This window comes from Corvus kubaryi, unplaced genomic scaffold (assembly GCF_017639235.1).
Source record: "Corvus kubaryi isolate FWS band 111438036 unplaced genomic scaffold, C.kubaryi_AGA036_p1.0 37398, whole genome shotgun sequence".
Classification (NCBI taxonomy): Eukaryota; Metazoa; Chordata; class Aves; order Passeriformes; family Corvidae; genus Corvus; species Corvus kubaryi.
Window position 1 is genome coordinate 35,535,621 of NW_024581137.1, and position 18,351 is coordinate 35,553,971.

General features: G+C 39.0%; 1 protein-coding gene across 2 annotated transcripts; it reads left to right on the forward strand.

The window, feature by feature from the left end:
• The first annotated feature begins 7,170 nt into the window (after positions 1-7,170).
• Positions 7,171-16,050, forward strand: LOC121671682 (sterile alpha motif domain-containing protein 9-like). Of its 2 annotated transcripts, XM_042043728.1 has the most exons (3): positions 7,171-7,320; positions 7,505-7,605; positions 9,754-16,050. In XM_042043728.1, the coding sequence occupies exon 3, from the start codon at positions 9,755-9,757 to the stop codon at positions 14,516-14,518; it is 4,764 nt and encodes a 1,587-aa protein (XP_041899662.1). In that variant the 5' UTR covers positions 7,171-7,320; positions 7,505-7,605; position 9,754; the 3' UTR covers positions 14,519-16,050. The 2 variants fall into 2 exon arrangements, with proteins under 2 accessions (XP_041899662.1, XP_041899663.1); XM_042043729.1 differs by lacking the exon at positions 7,505-7,605.
• The last annotated feature ends 2,301 nt before the right edge of the window (positions 16,051-18,351 follow it).

The following is an 18,351-nucleotide window of genomic DNA, read 5'->3' on the forward strand; positions in this document are numbered from 1 at the left end:
TGTGAAATGGGACAGGGGGAATTAAAAAAATCCTCTCTTGTTTTTTTCCCCCCATTCCTTTTGGTGGAGGCTTTTGCCGTTTCATTTGCCTGCTGATGAGGGTCAAGAACATCTTTCTTTGATGAAGTAAGGCTGTGGTGTGGACTTGAGATCAAAGGTAGGGCAGATAAGCCATAATTCTGGGATTCTGAAGTGTAGGAACAGCAACAGAAGTCACAGCACCTTCAGGCACTTGTATCATATCACAAGGTGGTGTGTAGTACTTGGTCTTTCTTACTACACATCTTAAAAGCAATTTGTAAGTATACTGAAGAGTATCAGCTTTCACCACTGCTCATATGGGAATGCTCCATCTTGCACTTTGTTATGGCTTTGAAATATTAACCCCTTACAGGCCACCAGACTATATTCCACAGTCCTTTTAAGACTGCAGCAAAATCAAGGAGGCCAACAGTATCCTTGGCAGCATTAGGAGAAGCACTACCAGCAGGTTGAGGGAGGTGACCCTTCCCCTCAGGACTGCTGAAGCCACGCCAGGACTGCTGAGTCCAGTCAGTGCTAGGCTCTCCAGTACAAGACATGGACACACCAGAGCAATTCAGCAAAGACCCACAATGATGATGAGGATCATCTGACATACAGTGGTGAGTTGAGAGAGCTGGGACCTGAAGAAGAGATGCCTCAGGGAGATCTTACCAATGTTCATAATACATGAAAAACTTTTTATACTGTCGAGGTGGTCACAGACCAGAGAAGCTTTGGAGTCTTCATACTTGGAGACACTATAAACCCAACTGGATGCAGTCCCAGGCAACCTGCTGTAGTTGACCTTTGTACTAAAATTTGCACTGGACCATGCCATATAAGGAGACCAGCTGTGATGCAAAGCATAGAATTATGAGAGTAGTTCTTTTATTCATGCACAGGAGGTGTCCCATTCAAAGCAGTGCAGGCATTCAGGTGCATATTTCACTTACTGCTGATTAACGAACACACACTAATATTTACTAATCATAATAAAACTTTGCAAAGCAACTACATTTTGATGATGTCTTCATCCTCCTGCTTCTCTATTGATGAGATGCACCCAGAGTCAGTCTTGCTGTACTTACTTATCTATAGCGACAGACAGTGAGAGGGTTTCAAATACATGTTAGAGGGGCTAGAATGCTAGCATTATCTTGGTTGCCCAGGAGTATCTTTTATTCTTCGTGGACAGGTATTAAAATTCCAAGAAGCAAAGTCCTTATCTTGGGAACCAGGTTGTCCTTCTTACAATGAGCTGGGGTTCTTTAGTTTGCTTGCTTAAGCATGACTATTCAGTATCCAAGGTAAACTATACATATGGTTTAAAGAAAGTTAATACTATTTTATACTACAAAGATTAATTGGTATAATAGTTAGGGAATGAGATTTTCCTGAGACCCTGCTTTGAGCAAGAGTTGGACCAGATGATCTCTAGAGGTGCTTTCCAGCCTCAGTCACACTGATTCTGTGAGCTCAGGGAGGGAGATGATTAGTAGGTAGATCTCAGCAAAAATGACAGCAGCAGTTACAACACAGTGAGTTCATGTTAATGAAAAGGGAATGTATGCTTCCATTAAACACCTCCTTAAATATGCATGACCAGCTAAGCAAGATATGATGGCAAAATACAAACACAATACTGTGCATGTACCTCCATGCTTTACCTGTAGAAAGCTTAGCCTTGAAAAGGAGACACCTCATTGTTTTATGATCTCAGGTTAAAAGTTTTTAAAGTAGCTTTATTCTTTTTTATTACTTTTTGCTTTACTCAGACAAAATATAATTTTCTAAAATACAATATTTTCTATGGACTTTCTTCAGTGTTAGCACGATTCCTTTGGAAATCTGTCACCAGTGTGGTGCTATCAATGCATTTATATCGTACATCTTTCTGGGAGCTAGAGGGCAACAGCTTCCCACAGGACATGGCAGGAGTTTATGGGAACTATGCTTGGGACAGTGAGAAGGACAAAGGGAAAGGAGCTAATACTAGTAAACATTAACTTTCTGACAGATGTGCAAATTGATCATGTCCCATGTGACTTGTACATTTGAAGGGGGACTGTTTTCTCAATGCTGTGTCCTGTAAGAGGCTTCCTGATTAATAGAAGCTACTTTCTAGGTGGCTAAATGTCTGTATTGAGAATACTTTTGCATCCAGCCAAGAATGTTTTTTAATGCCATTATATTAGAACACATTAGTCAGTCATGATGTATTTTTGAGTATATTCTCTACTCACACACAAAAATGTACACACTTCAAAATGTTCATAAGCATCTTTTAAAAACAATGTGCAGTACCCAAAATTTATCACTGGCTGACAATATAAAAGTCCATGTCAGTTTGTACGGAAATGTTTTTCTCAACAAGTAGTTCTTTGTAAAAACTCCTGAATGTATGAAATGAGCCCAGTTCTTACAGAGGAGTCTAGCTCTGTCACTGCCTTTCTGTGGAAACCACAAGGCTTTTGTAGAAAGAGACGGAACTGTGGCAAAAGTTTCCAAACACATCACAGACGGATTTAAAGGGATCCCATTGTAAGCAATGAAACTGATGCAGCCTTGCAATGGAAAGTGACAGTTGTGCTGTGTCATTAAATATCGAGGAAAAAAAGCAAAGGATCATTTCTTGGTTAGAATCTGTGGTAAATATACAACAGACAAGGACCAAAGAAGACAAATAAAAGATTAGACATCTAAGGAGCCCATTCAAGTATAAATCTGTATCCCAGTTCAGTTAAACATGAAATGCAAATACCAGCATGTTGGAAATCCTGCTCCACCTAAAAAGATAATATGTATGTATCTCCTCAGGCTATGTGCTGTGTTCCAGGGCAAAGTCCAAAGTGCTGGTCACAGAGCATCTCATGACTCAGATACAATTAAATGTATGAATATTAGGGCAGGGCTTCTGAACTAGAGTACCTCATTACAATAGCATACCACAACCAAATATAACATATGTTCTTATTTAGGAAAGTACTGTCCAATGTCAACACTGATATCTTCATCAAGCTACAAATTTTATATTTCTTGTAGGGCTAAAAAGTAGCTTCTATATAACTTTTTTTCATCCTAATAATAATGGAATAAGGATGTCTTGAAAAGTCAAGACAAACGTTTATCTGGGAGAAAACAAAAATTGTGTTGGGCATCTTTCATATGTTTTCCTTAGAACTACACTTTCTTCTTTAACTTCAGCTTGCTGATTTTTGGTATGCTGATTTATCAAACCATATTAAAATCAAAACTTGACTTTCAATCACTTTTCAAGTCCTTTAAGTCCATCATGCTTAGTCCCATCCACAAGTTGTATCTAAAAGTACAGAAAATTCCAAGTACCTTCGAATATTCAGGACCCCTTTCTAAACAGCAGGCTGGGACACTGAGAAAAGTAGATTCTATTTGAAATTCTTTTGAAGTGTGTCTGAAAAATACAGCCAAATGTGGAAAGCCTTTGAGAAGCAAAATAAATGAGGAAAAAAGTTTAGAAAAAGCCTAAAAAATATTTTATCTTGGAGTAAAAAGATACAAAGAAAGATGAAGTCCTCCAGTATGTAGAAAGATTTATGCTAACAAAAGGAGCTGTGATCACTTTTCCTCTATCTTTAATAAGACATGGAAAAGGACTCCTTCCACTGGCATGGTCTGCTCCATGCTAGTAAGGAGCTCAAGCAGCCTCAGAGAAAGCTGACCAGATCTGACCTGTCCATAGACTAAGCTGATCTGTAACATTGCTGCAGTTCCTTGGACCAGCTTGTCCCACAGTCATCTAGTGCAAAGGAAGAGGCCAGAACTGGGGGAAGGAATGATTGTCACATCAGCCCATACAACACAGCTCAGGGAAACACAGTATGACACCATACAATCAGAAAACAGCTGCAATTTAAGAAAATGATACTAACACCCACAGACGGGCTCAACAGATAACAGGCCTGCAAAAATCAAAGGAGTACAGCTGCTCTTTGCCTGAGCACTGAGATCATGTAGATGCAGGCTAGTGCCTGTGGGATTCCCTGAGGCTGTGAGCTCATCAAAGTGCACAACCAAGAAAGGCTGGTGTGAGTCTCAATCTGAACATCAATTCTGCTGGCTGATAAATCGAAAACTACAGAGAAAGTATCCACACCAACCTGATTACTGCTCCTAGCAGGTTCTGCTGTCTCTGGACTGGTTTCTATTATCATTACAGTGCTTGCAGGACTCATTCCCAGGGAAAAGGATCATTTTCAGTTCATTGAACTTTTCCTATTTGGAAACTGAGTATTTAAGTTAAGGCCAGGGAATAGATCTTCCTGTGGGCAAGGCCAGTGGCAGCAGGCAAGAGAACATGAAGAATGCAATGCAGTGATCACTGTATTTGTGGGTATTTCTGACTGCAATTGAAATTTCATTCTCATTTCCTTTCTTTAAAGAGAAGTCTTGGGAAGTGCAATCCTACATGGAAGAGTAACATGCAGGAAGTTTTGAGAGAGGATGATAGGCAAACAGGAAATTACGACAGACATGGACACAGAGCCACATCAGCATCAGGGAAATACAGACCTTTGTGACTAGTAAGACTTGTTAAAGAAAGGTTCATAGACTATTGCCAGAGTGGACACAGAAGTTATTTTCCTCTGAAGACAAAAAGCCCTGGAGGCCTCTCTGTGACCCCCACATTTAAGAAATAGAGCAGAGGCTGGAACTGATAAATATCAGTGAGTACCAGTTGGAGAGCAATGAGAAACAACATAATAGAAGATATGTAATAACTTAGGAAACAAAGTAAGGAAAAGAGGTTGGTTTTTAATTTTTTTTTTTTTAAGGGAAGAAGAAGCAAGTTTTGTAAAAGATCAGGCAAACGTGGTGCTTTTTCACTAACGAGAAGAGCTCAAGGAGCTGACTGGATTATTTCGGGTGCCCATACACAACATGATAGGAGGAATTATTAAGGTAACAGAAATACAGTGAGGTAATAATCATGAATTAGAGGTGTCAAAAGATAGAGTAAAGGCTGAAATCACAGAAAAATATCGTACATGTAATGATTTGTCAAATATGACGAAATTAGAGGAAATAGCAGCAATAAAAATAACTCTGTAAATCTTTATAACTGGAAACTGGAGAACTGCTGGCAGTCAGATCTACAGATCACACTGGAAATAACTAGTGATCTCTAATTTCAGTGGGTAAAGAAATGCAGAAGGAACAGTAACATTACAGGAATTACTGATATACATTAGAGAACAAATTCTGTGAGTTGCAGTGGACAATAGGATTTCAGTGGTGGGTTTCCACACCAGTCACTGAGAAACAAGACAGTATTTCTGATTCAGTTTTGCTGAATAATGAGATTACAGGGTAGACCTGATGCACAATAAGAATTTTTACTTTAATGAAGTCATTCCAGAAGAATTGATTTTATGCTAGAGAACCACATAAATAAACTCCATGCTTTAATGTCTGCAAATAGCATCTGAAGGAACAAAATTTGCGGGGAAGGGATGCTGCTGATGGCCAAATAAGCAAAACATACCATACCAAAACAGCAGACCTGGTTAACTGATTAATGGAAATAGCTAACACATACACAGATACAGATGAAAAAACTGCAGATATCCATGTGTAGCAACAATGATGTGGTTAATATCAGGATATATTGTCTGCACAACCTCCCAGCCAGCCACCTCAAATATGGGGTAGGCAACCTGGACACTGAGCAAGCCTCCCTAGCTGGCAGCAGAGCTGTCACCCTATGAACTGGGATGCAGATGGGGAAACTCAACAGTCCCTCTGGGACAACAGCTCGGTTTGGGCATCACTTGGATTCCTATAGATGAGAAGTAGCCAGCTGCCTCAGCAAGCACACTCAACTACAGAAAGAAAATCTGAATGATCTCCAGGGATGCAGGCTATGCCTCTGTAAACAAAGGCCCCTGCCAGAGAAAGTAGTCTCTCTCCCCCAAGCAAAAAGGGTGCAGCAGTGTTCACATACAAAGTGCTCAGGGTCAGCAGCATCTAAAGCAGATGCTGCATTTCAAGGTTCTTAGGGTTCTCTGAGTCCCACATGCTAAGTCAATGACAGTATTATTATTTCTTATAATTATTCATAGCAGAATGATTAGAATAATGACAGAGCTGTACCATATCCTGGGAAGGTGACATATCTGTTACATCAGATCAAGCATTGTTTGTCTCCTTTGGCCTTGACATGAGAACATACAGGATTGTTGAATGTACAGCCATACCATTCAATCTATTGAGGATGCATTCCAGACAAGTGCAGCAATTAGAGATTCAAGGTGTAAGAATTTTCCTAGTAAGAATCTGTGCAATAGCAGATGGGTGCGTGCCAGAACTTCAGAAACACCCATAGCTAAAGTACACAGGAAAGCATATAAGGATAGGAAGCAACAGTAGCATTAACAGCATCAACAACTGAAAGAGATGCTGGCTTGTCCACAGCTGGCTTTGTGGTGGCTGGAGATGCTCTTTGCTGTCTAAAAGGTGCGGTGTTCTGATGACCTCACCCAATTTTTCTCAGAGCAGGTATCATTCTGATGGATTGTGGTGAGTTGACCTTGGCTGGCTGCCAGCTACCCATGCAGCCACCCTCCCATTCTGCCTTCTCAGCAGAATAGGGGAGAAAATAAGATGCTAAATCTCTGGGTCAAAAAAAAAAGACAGGGACATGACTTACCAGTTACCATTATGGACAAAATGGACCTGACTTGGGAAAAATTAATTTAATTAGTTGTCAAATAAAATAGAGTTGAATGGTGAAAAACAAGGTAAAAACCAAAAACATCTTCCTCCATCCTACTCCATTTTCCCAGCCTCAACTTCACTCCTTTCCCAACTCTCCTACCTCCTTCATCTGCCACCCCAAGCAGCCCAGTGGCATGGAGAATGGGGGGCTGTGGTCAGTTCATAACAGTTTGGTCAGTGCATAGCTGTTTCTCTCTGCATTTTATTAGCCAAGTATTACTCAGATGGTGTTTCCTAATTTCTCAAGTTTCTGGATAACAGCTCAAGACAGTGCTGTGTAAGTGTTTTTAAAAAGACATACCAGAATAGGATTCTGACCTTAATTTCCTAAGAGAACAATGATTTCCCAAACAGGAAGTTAGAAAGAAGCAGACCGGAAGCAACTTTGTTTGGTAAGAGAGGAAGTAATAGGAGCAGAAGGACCTCCCATACACCCTGCTCCTATATCCTCCCATTTCTCTGCAACACCCAGCTTGACTTGCCCAGTTGACAGCATTTAGACACAGTGTTGGAAGGGTGAAGGTCCATTTTGCCAAGGGAAAGGTAAGGAATAATAAATATTCTCTATCAGGCACTGTTCTTTGTCTCCTCTAGAGATGAATGTTTGCCACGGGGAAAACTGATCATACATCTATGAAAACTCTTTTCCTTCCTTCTCTTTCTGACTTTATGCTTATGTTAGAAGTTTACAAGGTGATTTTAAAGGGTTTCCTCTCCCATACTCTAGAAGAGCAGTTCAGCTGAATTTTAGCTGTTGGGCTTCCTGTTTGAAGAAAATATGTGTGTTGAACAACTATAGGAAAAAGCCTGCAGAACAGAACAGTTACAGTAAGTACATGCATATTTACTTCTAGGATTAAAAGTTTTATGAAGATCTGATGGCTTATTTTGATACCATGTGTTTTGGTTGAGGTTTGCAGTTTGGGGTTTTAGGTTTCTTGGGACAAAAATTTTATATATAAAATTGCCCATAATCTACTAAGATAAAGTCTTCCAAATCTGCTGAATGTCTGCACATGAAAAATTTTTGTTATGAGATTACAGTGAAATAATCCTAAAGAATATGACCTCAAAGAAACTATTCTGCAGATATTATGTGATACAGGTTTTCCATGTTGGAAAAAGGTCATCTTTCAACTATTTCATTTGGCCAGAATCATTAACTAGCACGTACCATGAAAGATACAAACACTGCATTATGTCTGTGGAATGAAAGTATCCTGTTCTCTCCAGCGCAGGAGAGATCTCATCAGGGGGATTCCAAACACTAAAACATGGAAAAACTGTTATAAGGACATAACAATGTTTGCTTTTATGTTAGGATTAAATTGTACCTCTATGAGAAGGTATGGATTGGGTGGGAATTCAAATCACTCTTTTACGTTGCTGGGTTTAAGTCTGTCTCCACGAAAAGCTTTAGTTTCAGTTTCTTTTCTCGGCTTTCAAATACCGTGGGTGGAGTTACCAGTGAATAGCAACAGTTACTTCAGCCGCAGAATAAAAACATGGAGCTTCTTTCCCCCTGCACCCTCAATTTTTGACAATATGTGCTTACCACAGTAGAATTTTAAGGAACTAGAAACTAGTTTTTCTGAGCAAGAGCAAGACTCCATAAGCGAAAAAGCAACTGCAGTCTACCATAGCTCACAGCCCCACTTTTTTCTCTGCTCTCATCATTTGTTAATACAGGAGGCAGCTTGGCCAAAAGTAGGACAGCTGTTTTCCCCTACCAGGTATAAGAAATCTTTACTATTGCATCTCAATAAAGTTTACAGTTTAGGAAATCAAATAGTAATTTAAGGAAAGCATGTCACTAGAGTGGCCTAGATAACCAAGTGTACTTTCAGAAAACAAAGTTTTGCTGAAAAAATCTAAGAAGTCATTTGGTATAGGAGAAAGTTGCACGAGGGATGTCTGGACTTCAGGCGGCTCTCTTGAAAGCTGTTTCTTGCATAGGCGAAGTTACAGCATTTCAGGGAGTGGGTATCCAGAGCCAGCCCTACAGCTGCCAGCTCCAGCTGTAGGCATACCTGAAGCCCCTTTCTGTTCAAGTTACAAAGCATTAGATACTTTTCTTTGCAGAGTATCTTAACACATAACAACCAATAAACACCATACACAATACCTTTACATTTGCCTATAGCCTATCATAACTACTACCGTCACCACATTATAGTCATTATTATCCAATCACAAGTGTAAGTAAGTTACAATTTAAGCTTACAGTGGAAAATTCTCAGACCTTTCTTCTTCTTGCTACTCAACACTTCTTGTTTGCCTGCTATATCTCTCTTTTTGGTAAAGACATGTTTTCTATTTACTTATGCTCTTTTTGAGATTTATTTAGTTGGTGAAAAACATGTCTTTGTTTGTAGTCACATACCTTTGTCCTACTCTTAAAAATCTCCTTCCAACTTATCTCCAACCTTTGCCTTCTCAGTTACTCATCAATCACTGTTTCAGCAAAACATCTTTTATTCTATATCAAAACTTGCTTTCATTTCTATCTCATCCCCAGTTTCTACATTCAGAGATCTTTCTGCCAAGCCTACATACCTGTGAAACTTTCTTACCAAACTTTCATCCTCCCCAGCAATTTGGTTTCAGGAACACTGAGCTATGAACAGGAAAAGGTGCCTGACACCTAGGGGCAATTACTACTAATGCTACAACTATAGGTGGGTGCAATTCCATAAGCTTAAAATTCCAGAAGAATGAATATAATTCTCCCAGAGGAAATGAAAGGATAAAGTAAAATTAGATGCTATTAAGGGGAATTTTTTTCTCTTTCTTTAAATTTTCTGCAGAAGTCCATATTCACTGAGACCAATTAGAATGTAAGATGCTGTTCTTCCTGTCACATCCTAAAATGAAGAAATTAATGGTTAATAACAGCAAGGAAATATGTGTTAGTCAGCTATTAGGCAACTGTTTCACTCATTTGTTTAGTAATTTTGTGATTTTTTTCCCTTAAAGAATGGAAAAGGCAACCACTAAAAAAAATGAGGAATCATATTCGTATCAGCATATTGAACAGTGGACAAAAGAACAAGTCAAACAATGGGCAACTGAAGTAGCTAAGATTGACCAGGAACATGCAGAAATCCTGTTTCGCCAAGCTGTGACTGGCTTTGCTTTGAAGAGGATGACTAAAGCAGATCTTGTGGAAATGGGTATGCCTCATGGGCCTGCTTTTCAGATCACGTGCGTCCTGAAAGAGCTTGACATTCTAGGTAAGGGTTCAAACCAGGCTGTGGAACAAGAAGGCACTGAAGAGAGTTTTGATGGAGGAGGAAAAGATGGAGAAATGGCAAAGAAAGAGTGCAAGAAGAACTGTGAATCACTTAATTCCAGTATACTGAAGGATTCTAAGATGAAGCCCATAGAAGACACAAAAGCAAGCAAAGCTGGCAAAAAGAATGAAACAGATGAGCCACTGTCAAGCAGCCAGCAGCCAGCTGGAAAGATGTGTATGCCACATCCTTTTGATAATTTCAGTGATGGTAGTCGATATAAGCAGTATAATATTCTTAATGTCCCTGAAACAGGGGCATCCAATCTCATGGATCCAGCACACGAATTCAAATTATTTACCAACACTGAGAATGCACAGGAAGATGGAATCTTGATGAAATTTAGCAATGAAGCATTTCGATTTGCTGCAGCCTGCATGAACTCCCGCACAAATGGCACTATTCATTTTGGAGTACATGACAATCCACATGGGAAAATAGAAGGAATAAAAGTTACCAACAAAGAAGTATACATTAAGCATTTTAATATACACATCAAAAAGTACTTTAATGACCCCTACACCATCATTGCAGAATATTGCATTAGACCACCTAGATTTGTGGAAGTATTATTACAAAATGGAACTTCAGCAGATCTCTTTGTCATTGAAATAGATGTGGTTCCCCAACACTGCTTCTGTGATACAAAATATTTCTGCACCAACACATATGAATATAAGAGTAAGAGTTGGAAAAAAGCTTTTTTCATCCGGGATGGAGCTAGTTCCACAAATATTTACAATACAAAAGAATGCGAAAAATTTAAACGTTCCTTGACAACTTTAGCAGATCGTCGTAGAAGAGCAGAAGAAGAGCATAACTTTAAGCCAAAGAAGTCACCAAAGGAAGGACTAAAGCTAGTTAGTCTGCTCACGGGTAACAGGGACTCACTAGAGAACTCTTATTATAACTACTACATTTTGGTAACAAACAAGTGCCTCCCAAATCAAACTTCAGACTTAGACTTTTTACATGAAATAAAATGGTTTGCTGTGCTTGACTTTGATTCTGAATCAGAAATGAATGGTGTGTTTAAGACTTACCAAAAACATCGAAATGCCAAACTTTACTTCCCAGATTACTATGAACACATGGGGGGTTCCGTTTCTGAACAAGCTAAAAGGCTAAAACTACGTCAGGAGACCAACTGGATTTTATGCAATGGTGGATCAGACTTCAAAGGCAATAATGAGCTACCACTGGATTCGACTTTATGGCAACGAGACAGAGCTGCTGGTGTCAGAAAAATGATTTCCTTTCTTTCACACAAAGATGTAAAGCAGAATGAAAAGTTTTTAATAGTGTTTCTTTTGCTTTCCATAGTAGAAGATTCAGTAGATCCCCTTACTGAAACTTTTATGACATTTTACCAAGAATTAAAGGGACTACAAGATATGGTCTGCATTTGCATAGGTACAGGTACACACCAGCGATGGAAAGATCTTCTTCAAGCTAGAGGCATCCATGAGGAAGCACTCTCAAAGAAATGTATTTCTACTCTAACCCTGGAAATGGTAAATGGTACCATCATAAAACTAGCGTCAGACATGCAATCTTCTGAAAGACTTCTGCCCTCTGTTGATCATTCTACTGTTCGTCTTCTAAAGAGCAAAGAAGATTCCATGGCAGGATTAGAAATACTTTGTGAAAATGAATGCAAAGACACAGAAATAGAAAAGGATACAGATAGATTTCAAAATTTCCTGAAAGAGCGGGAAGAAGAATTTTATCGAGGTGGTAAAGTATCATGGTGGAATTTCTACTTTTCAGAAGAAAACTATACTTCAGATTTTATCAGAAGGGACAGTTATGAAAAGCTTGAAGGCCTAATCATGTCTTCATCTGACAGTGCTAATGACTCACCTGTAAAAATTATCAACATTTACCACCACCCAGGATGTGGTGGGACAACATTATCTATGCATATCCTTTGGAATTTACGGAAGCAATTCAGATGTGCTGTTCTGAAAAGTAAAACACATGATATTGGAACACAGGTGACAACTTTACTCACCTGTGGAGCAAATGACAACACAGGTTATTTACCAGTGTTACTTCTTGTGGATGATTTTGAAGAGCAAGAAAATGTCAATGTTCTGCAGAAAGAAATTCAGACAGCTATAACAGAAAAAGGCATTCGGTATGTAAAACCTTCAGTGGTAATTCTAAACTGTATGAGATCTCAAAATCCTGATGAAAGTTCGACCATCAATTTCTTGAACAGTGTTTCTTTAAAACAAATGCTTTCTGAAAAAGAGCAAAGGGCCTTTGACCAGAAACTAGAATATATTGAAAAGGTGCATTCAAATTCTGCCAATTTCTATTCATTTATGATTATGAAGAAAAACTTTGATCCACAGTATATAGAAAAAGTGGTAAAAAATACCTTGCATGACTTAGATACTGCCTCTAAACCAGCACAACTTGTTTGCTATCTAACTCTGTTAAACTCGTATTTAACAACATCTATTATTTCACTATCACTATGCGAAGAATACTTAGGAATTAATTCTCGAGACACAGTCTGCAATAAAGATAAACTAATAGAAAAGATGGGAATTTGTTCCAATATCCTAATATCTGATCAGGCACATAAACACATGAGATACAAAGGTCTTCGTATCGTTCATCCGTTGATAGCATCTCACTGCCTAACAGAATTGAAACTAACCTATGGCTTGTCTAAAAGTGAAATTACATCAAAGCTGTTGAAAGAAGATTTATTGTTAAAGGAAGACAAACTTGTTCGTGATATACAAACCCTGCTGATTACTAGGCAGCGCAAAGAGCATGGTGATGAGTCTGACACATCATTTTCCCCCTTAATTGAAGCCATTCATAAGGAGGAAAAGCGTGGTGATGTGGAACGTGTGTTAGAACAAGCATCTGCTAGATTTGAGCAAAATGTTTACATTTGCCAAGCCCTAGCAAGGTTCTACATTAAAGAAAGGAAATTTGACCTTGCATTGCACTGGGCCAAAGCAGCCAAAGAAAAAGCACAACACAATTCATACATATCAGACACACTAGGTCAAGTGTTTAAAGGTGAGCTAAGAGACTGGGTAGAGTGCAAAGAAAAGAGTGCAGCCCTGGCAGCCGGGAAACTGGACAACCTGCTAGAGCTTGCTGAGAATGCTTCACAGGCTTTCCAAGAATCTCAGAGGCAAGCTGAAAATGCAGTCAATGAACAATATTTGCAGAATCAAAAACTTAAAAGGAAGTTTCAAGTGTACAATACTGCTGGCTATCAGGGAGAAATAGAAACTGGTCTTTATGTTATTGATGTCCTTTGGCATGTTCCTTTTTTCAGCAAAAAAGACTCACACTGTAGAAAAAGCATGACAAATTATCTGTCAGGAAATAGCGTTTTGAATGTAGAAAACTCCAGTGAAGACAGTGAAATGTTCAAGGTTCTTAGACGTTATTCCAGCTTTTTGTGTCATTTGCGATCAAGGTTGAAAAGGGCATTTGACTTTTTTGAAGATTACTTTGTGCTTTTCAAAACACAGACCAGAGAAAAAGAAATGGTAGAAGCAAAGTTGTATGGGAAGGTTCAAGAATGTTTTACCAAATACACAGAAATATTTTGTGATTTCAGTTTTGAACAACTGAAAAATAAACAGGACTCAGAGTGGTCCATTTCTCAGTATATAGAAGCATACAGGGATGCGGTGGAAGCTTCCAAAGCACACTCATTTTCCGGCATTTTGAATTACCTTCACAGAAACCACAGAAATGCTGACAGAGAAATAGAAGACATAGTAGGAGCATATGCAATTTTGTGTGAGAAGGATAAACAAGCAACTCAGAAAGACAAACAGAATTTGATTTTGGCAAATATTGTTCTTAACTGCATTAAACCTAAATCTGCCAAGTTACGTGGTCCTAAGGAGTTGAAGAGTCTGCTTCTAAGCATTCTGCAGGAAGTGAAACAAACGTGTGTAGAGCCTTTCTTCCTAGCCTCCTTGTTGTTCTGGCCCCAAAATAAAAAACAACTAAATGAAGATTCCGGGAAAATGCAAACTTTTGTTCAACGCTTAAGTGAGTCTTTCAAAGAGGTCTATGGAACTGTGCATCATTCAAGGCAGCCTCTGGCTCTTTTTTATCTGGCAAAAGGCAAAGGTTTGAACAGATTTGTTCACAAAGGAAAAATAGATCAGCTTTTTAGTTCACTTCCAGAACAGGAACTGAATTCCCTTTGGCAGAGTGGAAATATCTGGAAGAATCAGGCTGTTCAAGATCTTTTGCTTCTTTTGGTTGGAAAAGTTGAGGATAACCTTATCTACATAGACTGTGGTAGAAATGAAAACGTCAGGATACCAGTGCAACCTGTTCCCTCAGGCCTAGTGAAAAATGACCCAAACATAGAAAGAGTGTCTTTTTACCTTGCGTTTTCTGTTGCTGGTCTCCTGGCATACAACATACAAAGCCTGTCATTAAAACAATAAGTATTTCAGTTTCTTAGTCATAAGACTTTTTCAGTAAAAATTATGCTTTAACTAGTGTTTGGGTTGGGGTTTTTTGGCTTTTTTTTTTTTTTTTTTTTTTTTTTTTTGTCAGTAATCACAAATCACAACCTCTCTGTTGTATTTCCTTCCTCACTATGTTAGTCTTCCAGTTCCATGCAGAATTATCTCTACTGTCATAACTGCTGTTCAGACAGTCAATCAAATGGAAGTGTTGGTGCAGTTAGTTCTGCAGACTGGTCACTATTGCTCAAAGTTCTTCAGTTGATAACAACATGAAAAATCATAAGGGGAAGAAAAAGGGAATTCTGAATAAAATAATATTCTGATATTCTGGAAACGTTATTTTTAAATGCTATTACTTTTGAGAACCTTACTGCTTTGCTAACTTTTTTGCCGTTGCTTGCAGGTGTCTCAACACGATTTTCATACTCTTGTATAAGTAATGTAAGAGCAAGGCATATATGTTAGAAACCACATATCATGTAACATTTCCTGATGTTCCATTTTATCTGTTGTTATTTTGGCGCAAGGGTAATGTGAAAGGCCATTCAATTGCAAAGCAGTGGGATTTTTTCTGTTGTTTATGTACATGCTTGACTGTAATGCTTTTGTATATGAGACTGTATGAAGAGCCAAAACATACATCTTGTGGGAGGACAGAAGCTTTGGTCTCCAACTTACCCAGAGCATTTCTAAATATGTGATTATTAAAGATACCGCTACTTTCTGCTGTATTACAAAAACACCTACCATTTGGAATCTGATGTCCATATTAAGTAGATTTTATTCTGTTACAGTGGGTCTGTTTCTGCTCTATATAAAATTGATCCAGTTTGGTCATTCCTTTACTTACAAGTTTCATTAGTTTCTTCAGGTGATAGATTTCACATCAACTTTGATCTTTGCAAAAACCAGGAAATTTAAATGCTTAAATTGGCCATTGATTGCATTGCCTTCCTCATATGTATAAAACTGCCTGCTATGTTTAGACACAATTAACTTTAAAAAAAAAAATTAAAATATATTGGTGTGAAGCACCAGAACCAAGAAGTTACTACTGCTACTTCTACTGTCTATGTGCATATGATTCATGAAAATCAGTGGAGTTCAGTGCAATTAACTGCCTGAAACAGGTCTGCAGGACAACTCTTTCTTCACCCCACAAGTCTTCTTTGCTCTTCGGGAGCCAGACAAAAACAAGTGACATCTTGATAGACTCGTAAAAACAATTTGACAAATAGAATAAAGCAGCAGACCACTCTGCACTATTGCAATTGGCAATAAACTGTCAAACTCCCCAGGTCAAGACTGTTCTGCCTGCAAGATTTGTACATCTACTAATAACCCTTGGGATCTAGTACAGTATATTACATGCTAAACACTGCACTCTATACCTATCTTAGTTTACAGAACTAGAGATTTTATTATTTGTATACAGTAGTCTGCTTGTTATAAAATTGTATTTTTAGCAGTAGTCCAATAATAAATGCAGATGTTTGATAACAATCTTATTTGCCCAGTGTGGAACTCCATTTGATTATGTATCACAGAAAAAGACTGACAGAATTGCTTTTTACAAGAATTTCCTATTTTCCACTACTTTGTAAGACTTTTTTTTACATGGCTTGTGAATTGATCAATCTTTGTGTTTTGAAAACTAGGCTTTCCCACACAAAATAGCTACCTCAGATGTGTTTTGTGTTAATTAAGGCCAAAAGCCTCAGTAGCCTCCAAATGTGAGGTCAAGGAAAAAAATATATTGTATTGCCTAAGTTAAACACCTCTACCAGCTTTTCCCAGCATGCTCAGGAATTTTTTTGGAGCATGTTCAAATAAGGCTTTACTCTGCTAGAAGGAAAATGGTATATGAGAGGGGAAATTTGTATGCACAGGCCTAATTTTGCCAAGTTGCAAGGCCTGAAAAGACTGCCAATCACATGTGGGCTAGGTGGGCATATGCAAACTTGGGATTTAACAGCAGAGTCTATACACAGGTGGCAACCCCAGAAGTTGCAGATCTGGGCTGTGATGGGCCAGTTGAGTGTGAAGAGCTCAGCCCCACACTGACAGTCCTGAGGCTAGAAACCTGGAGGAGACAACCTGATACAGCCTGGTTGTACAGGAGCCAAAGGCAGGTCTGCAGGAAGGAGGAGAGACAGGGAGGCCCAAGGAGCTGTGTGGTTTTCACAAACCACTGTGATGCTCTCTCAGCAGCTCCCTCCACTGTGCTGGAGGAGCAGTCAGGGTTCCCATCATGCTCAAGTAGCATTTGTGGACTGCGAACTCCTGCATAGGAACAGAGGCTGAGGAATCCTCTCTTGGAAGAGTGTATTTAGGGGGTGGAAGCTAAGAGTACTGAGGAACCTTCCCTGTCTAAAAAGAGCTAGAAGTGCACAACATGGAGTGGGCTTCACAACCAGTAACAGAAAGGAAAATTTTCACTAAGGAGAACTTAGGGAAACAGAATGGAGCATGGCTGGTAAGATTTAGGAGAGGAACTGTGGCAGGGTCTAGACTAGGCAAGAAGGGAAAAGAGCTGAGAAACAGGTACCAAAAGGTGATGAAACAAGAGGCAGATATGGAGAGCTATGATGCTCAAGGGAAAGAAGCTAAATGGATCACAAGGGAAAAGGGAAAGAAAAAGGGAAGGGGGAAGGGAAGGGAAGGGAAGGGAAGGGAAGGGAAGGGAAGGGAAGGGAAGGAAAAAGGGAAGGGAAGGGAAGGGAAGGAAAAAGGGAAGGAAAAAGGGAAGGAAAAAGGGAAGGGAATACTTCTTGGGCTGAATATTCTCTAGATTGTGGCCAGAGCAGGAACAGTAGGATTCATGAGGTAAGACAGAACAAGGAGATTTTCTAGAAAAGAAAAATAGAGGAGGATACAGTCTTCTAACAGATAAAGGGCTTCTGCAAAGGAGTGGATAAAAAGGAAGGTAGAAAAATATTCTACATGCCCAAGGTGGCCATGGAGTGAGAGTAAAAACATACCATAGGAAAGATTCAAGCTATACCACAATAATAATTTTTTAGAAGTGTATCAGTAAAAGTGATAGACTGGTATATGCTGGATATTCCTAGGGAATAAAAGGACATCCCCTAGCTGTTCAACACCAGAGGATATTCTCTTAGAGGCAGAGATAAAAATTACGCCAAGAATGTGCCTATGAAAATGTGAGTAATTCAATGGGAAGAGCATGTCCTTTTTCTTCAGAAGCTCTTGTGATTACAGACTGTGACAGTCTTGTCACCAGAACCTCTATAAGTCCAGCTATTCACTTCAAGATTTGAGCATATCTCTGCAAAAGTATGAGATTTGAGTAAAGCATGTTAATCCTTTTATGGCTATTTCTTTATAATGACTATCTACACAATAGGAAAAACCGTCTTTTCCTAAATTTTAGGTGGGTAGCCACATGCACCACATGTGTTATCTGGTAACGCCTGAACTGAAACCTTAGGTCTGTCATTTAGTCTCCATGGGATATAAGGGAAGCAATTTTATGCCAGTATTTCTATCTGTGAAATGAAACATATTAATACTTACTCATACTACAGATGTAAGAATAACTTACTTGGTATTTTTATGTTAAAATAACATAGGACTGCTGCTGCCTAGTCCTCCCCTCACCTCTGCCTGGTGCAATGAGTAGTGTTTCTAGCTCTCACACTTCACTCTCGTATTTCAAACCAAAATTGCGTGGCCCAAGTTTGTCTGCAGAACAAGTGTACTTCTGCTTATTTATGGGTTCTCGGGGCTTTTTCTCACACAAATGTGTACGGGACGTAAAAGATTTGGGGCTGAAATAAACTAATACA

What these genes read in the sequence shown, in the direction of transcription:
- LOC121671682 (XM_042043728.1), top strand. Translation starts at nt 9,755, where the DNA reads ATGGAAAAGGCAACCACTAAAAAAAATGAGGAATCATATTCGTATCAG.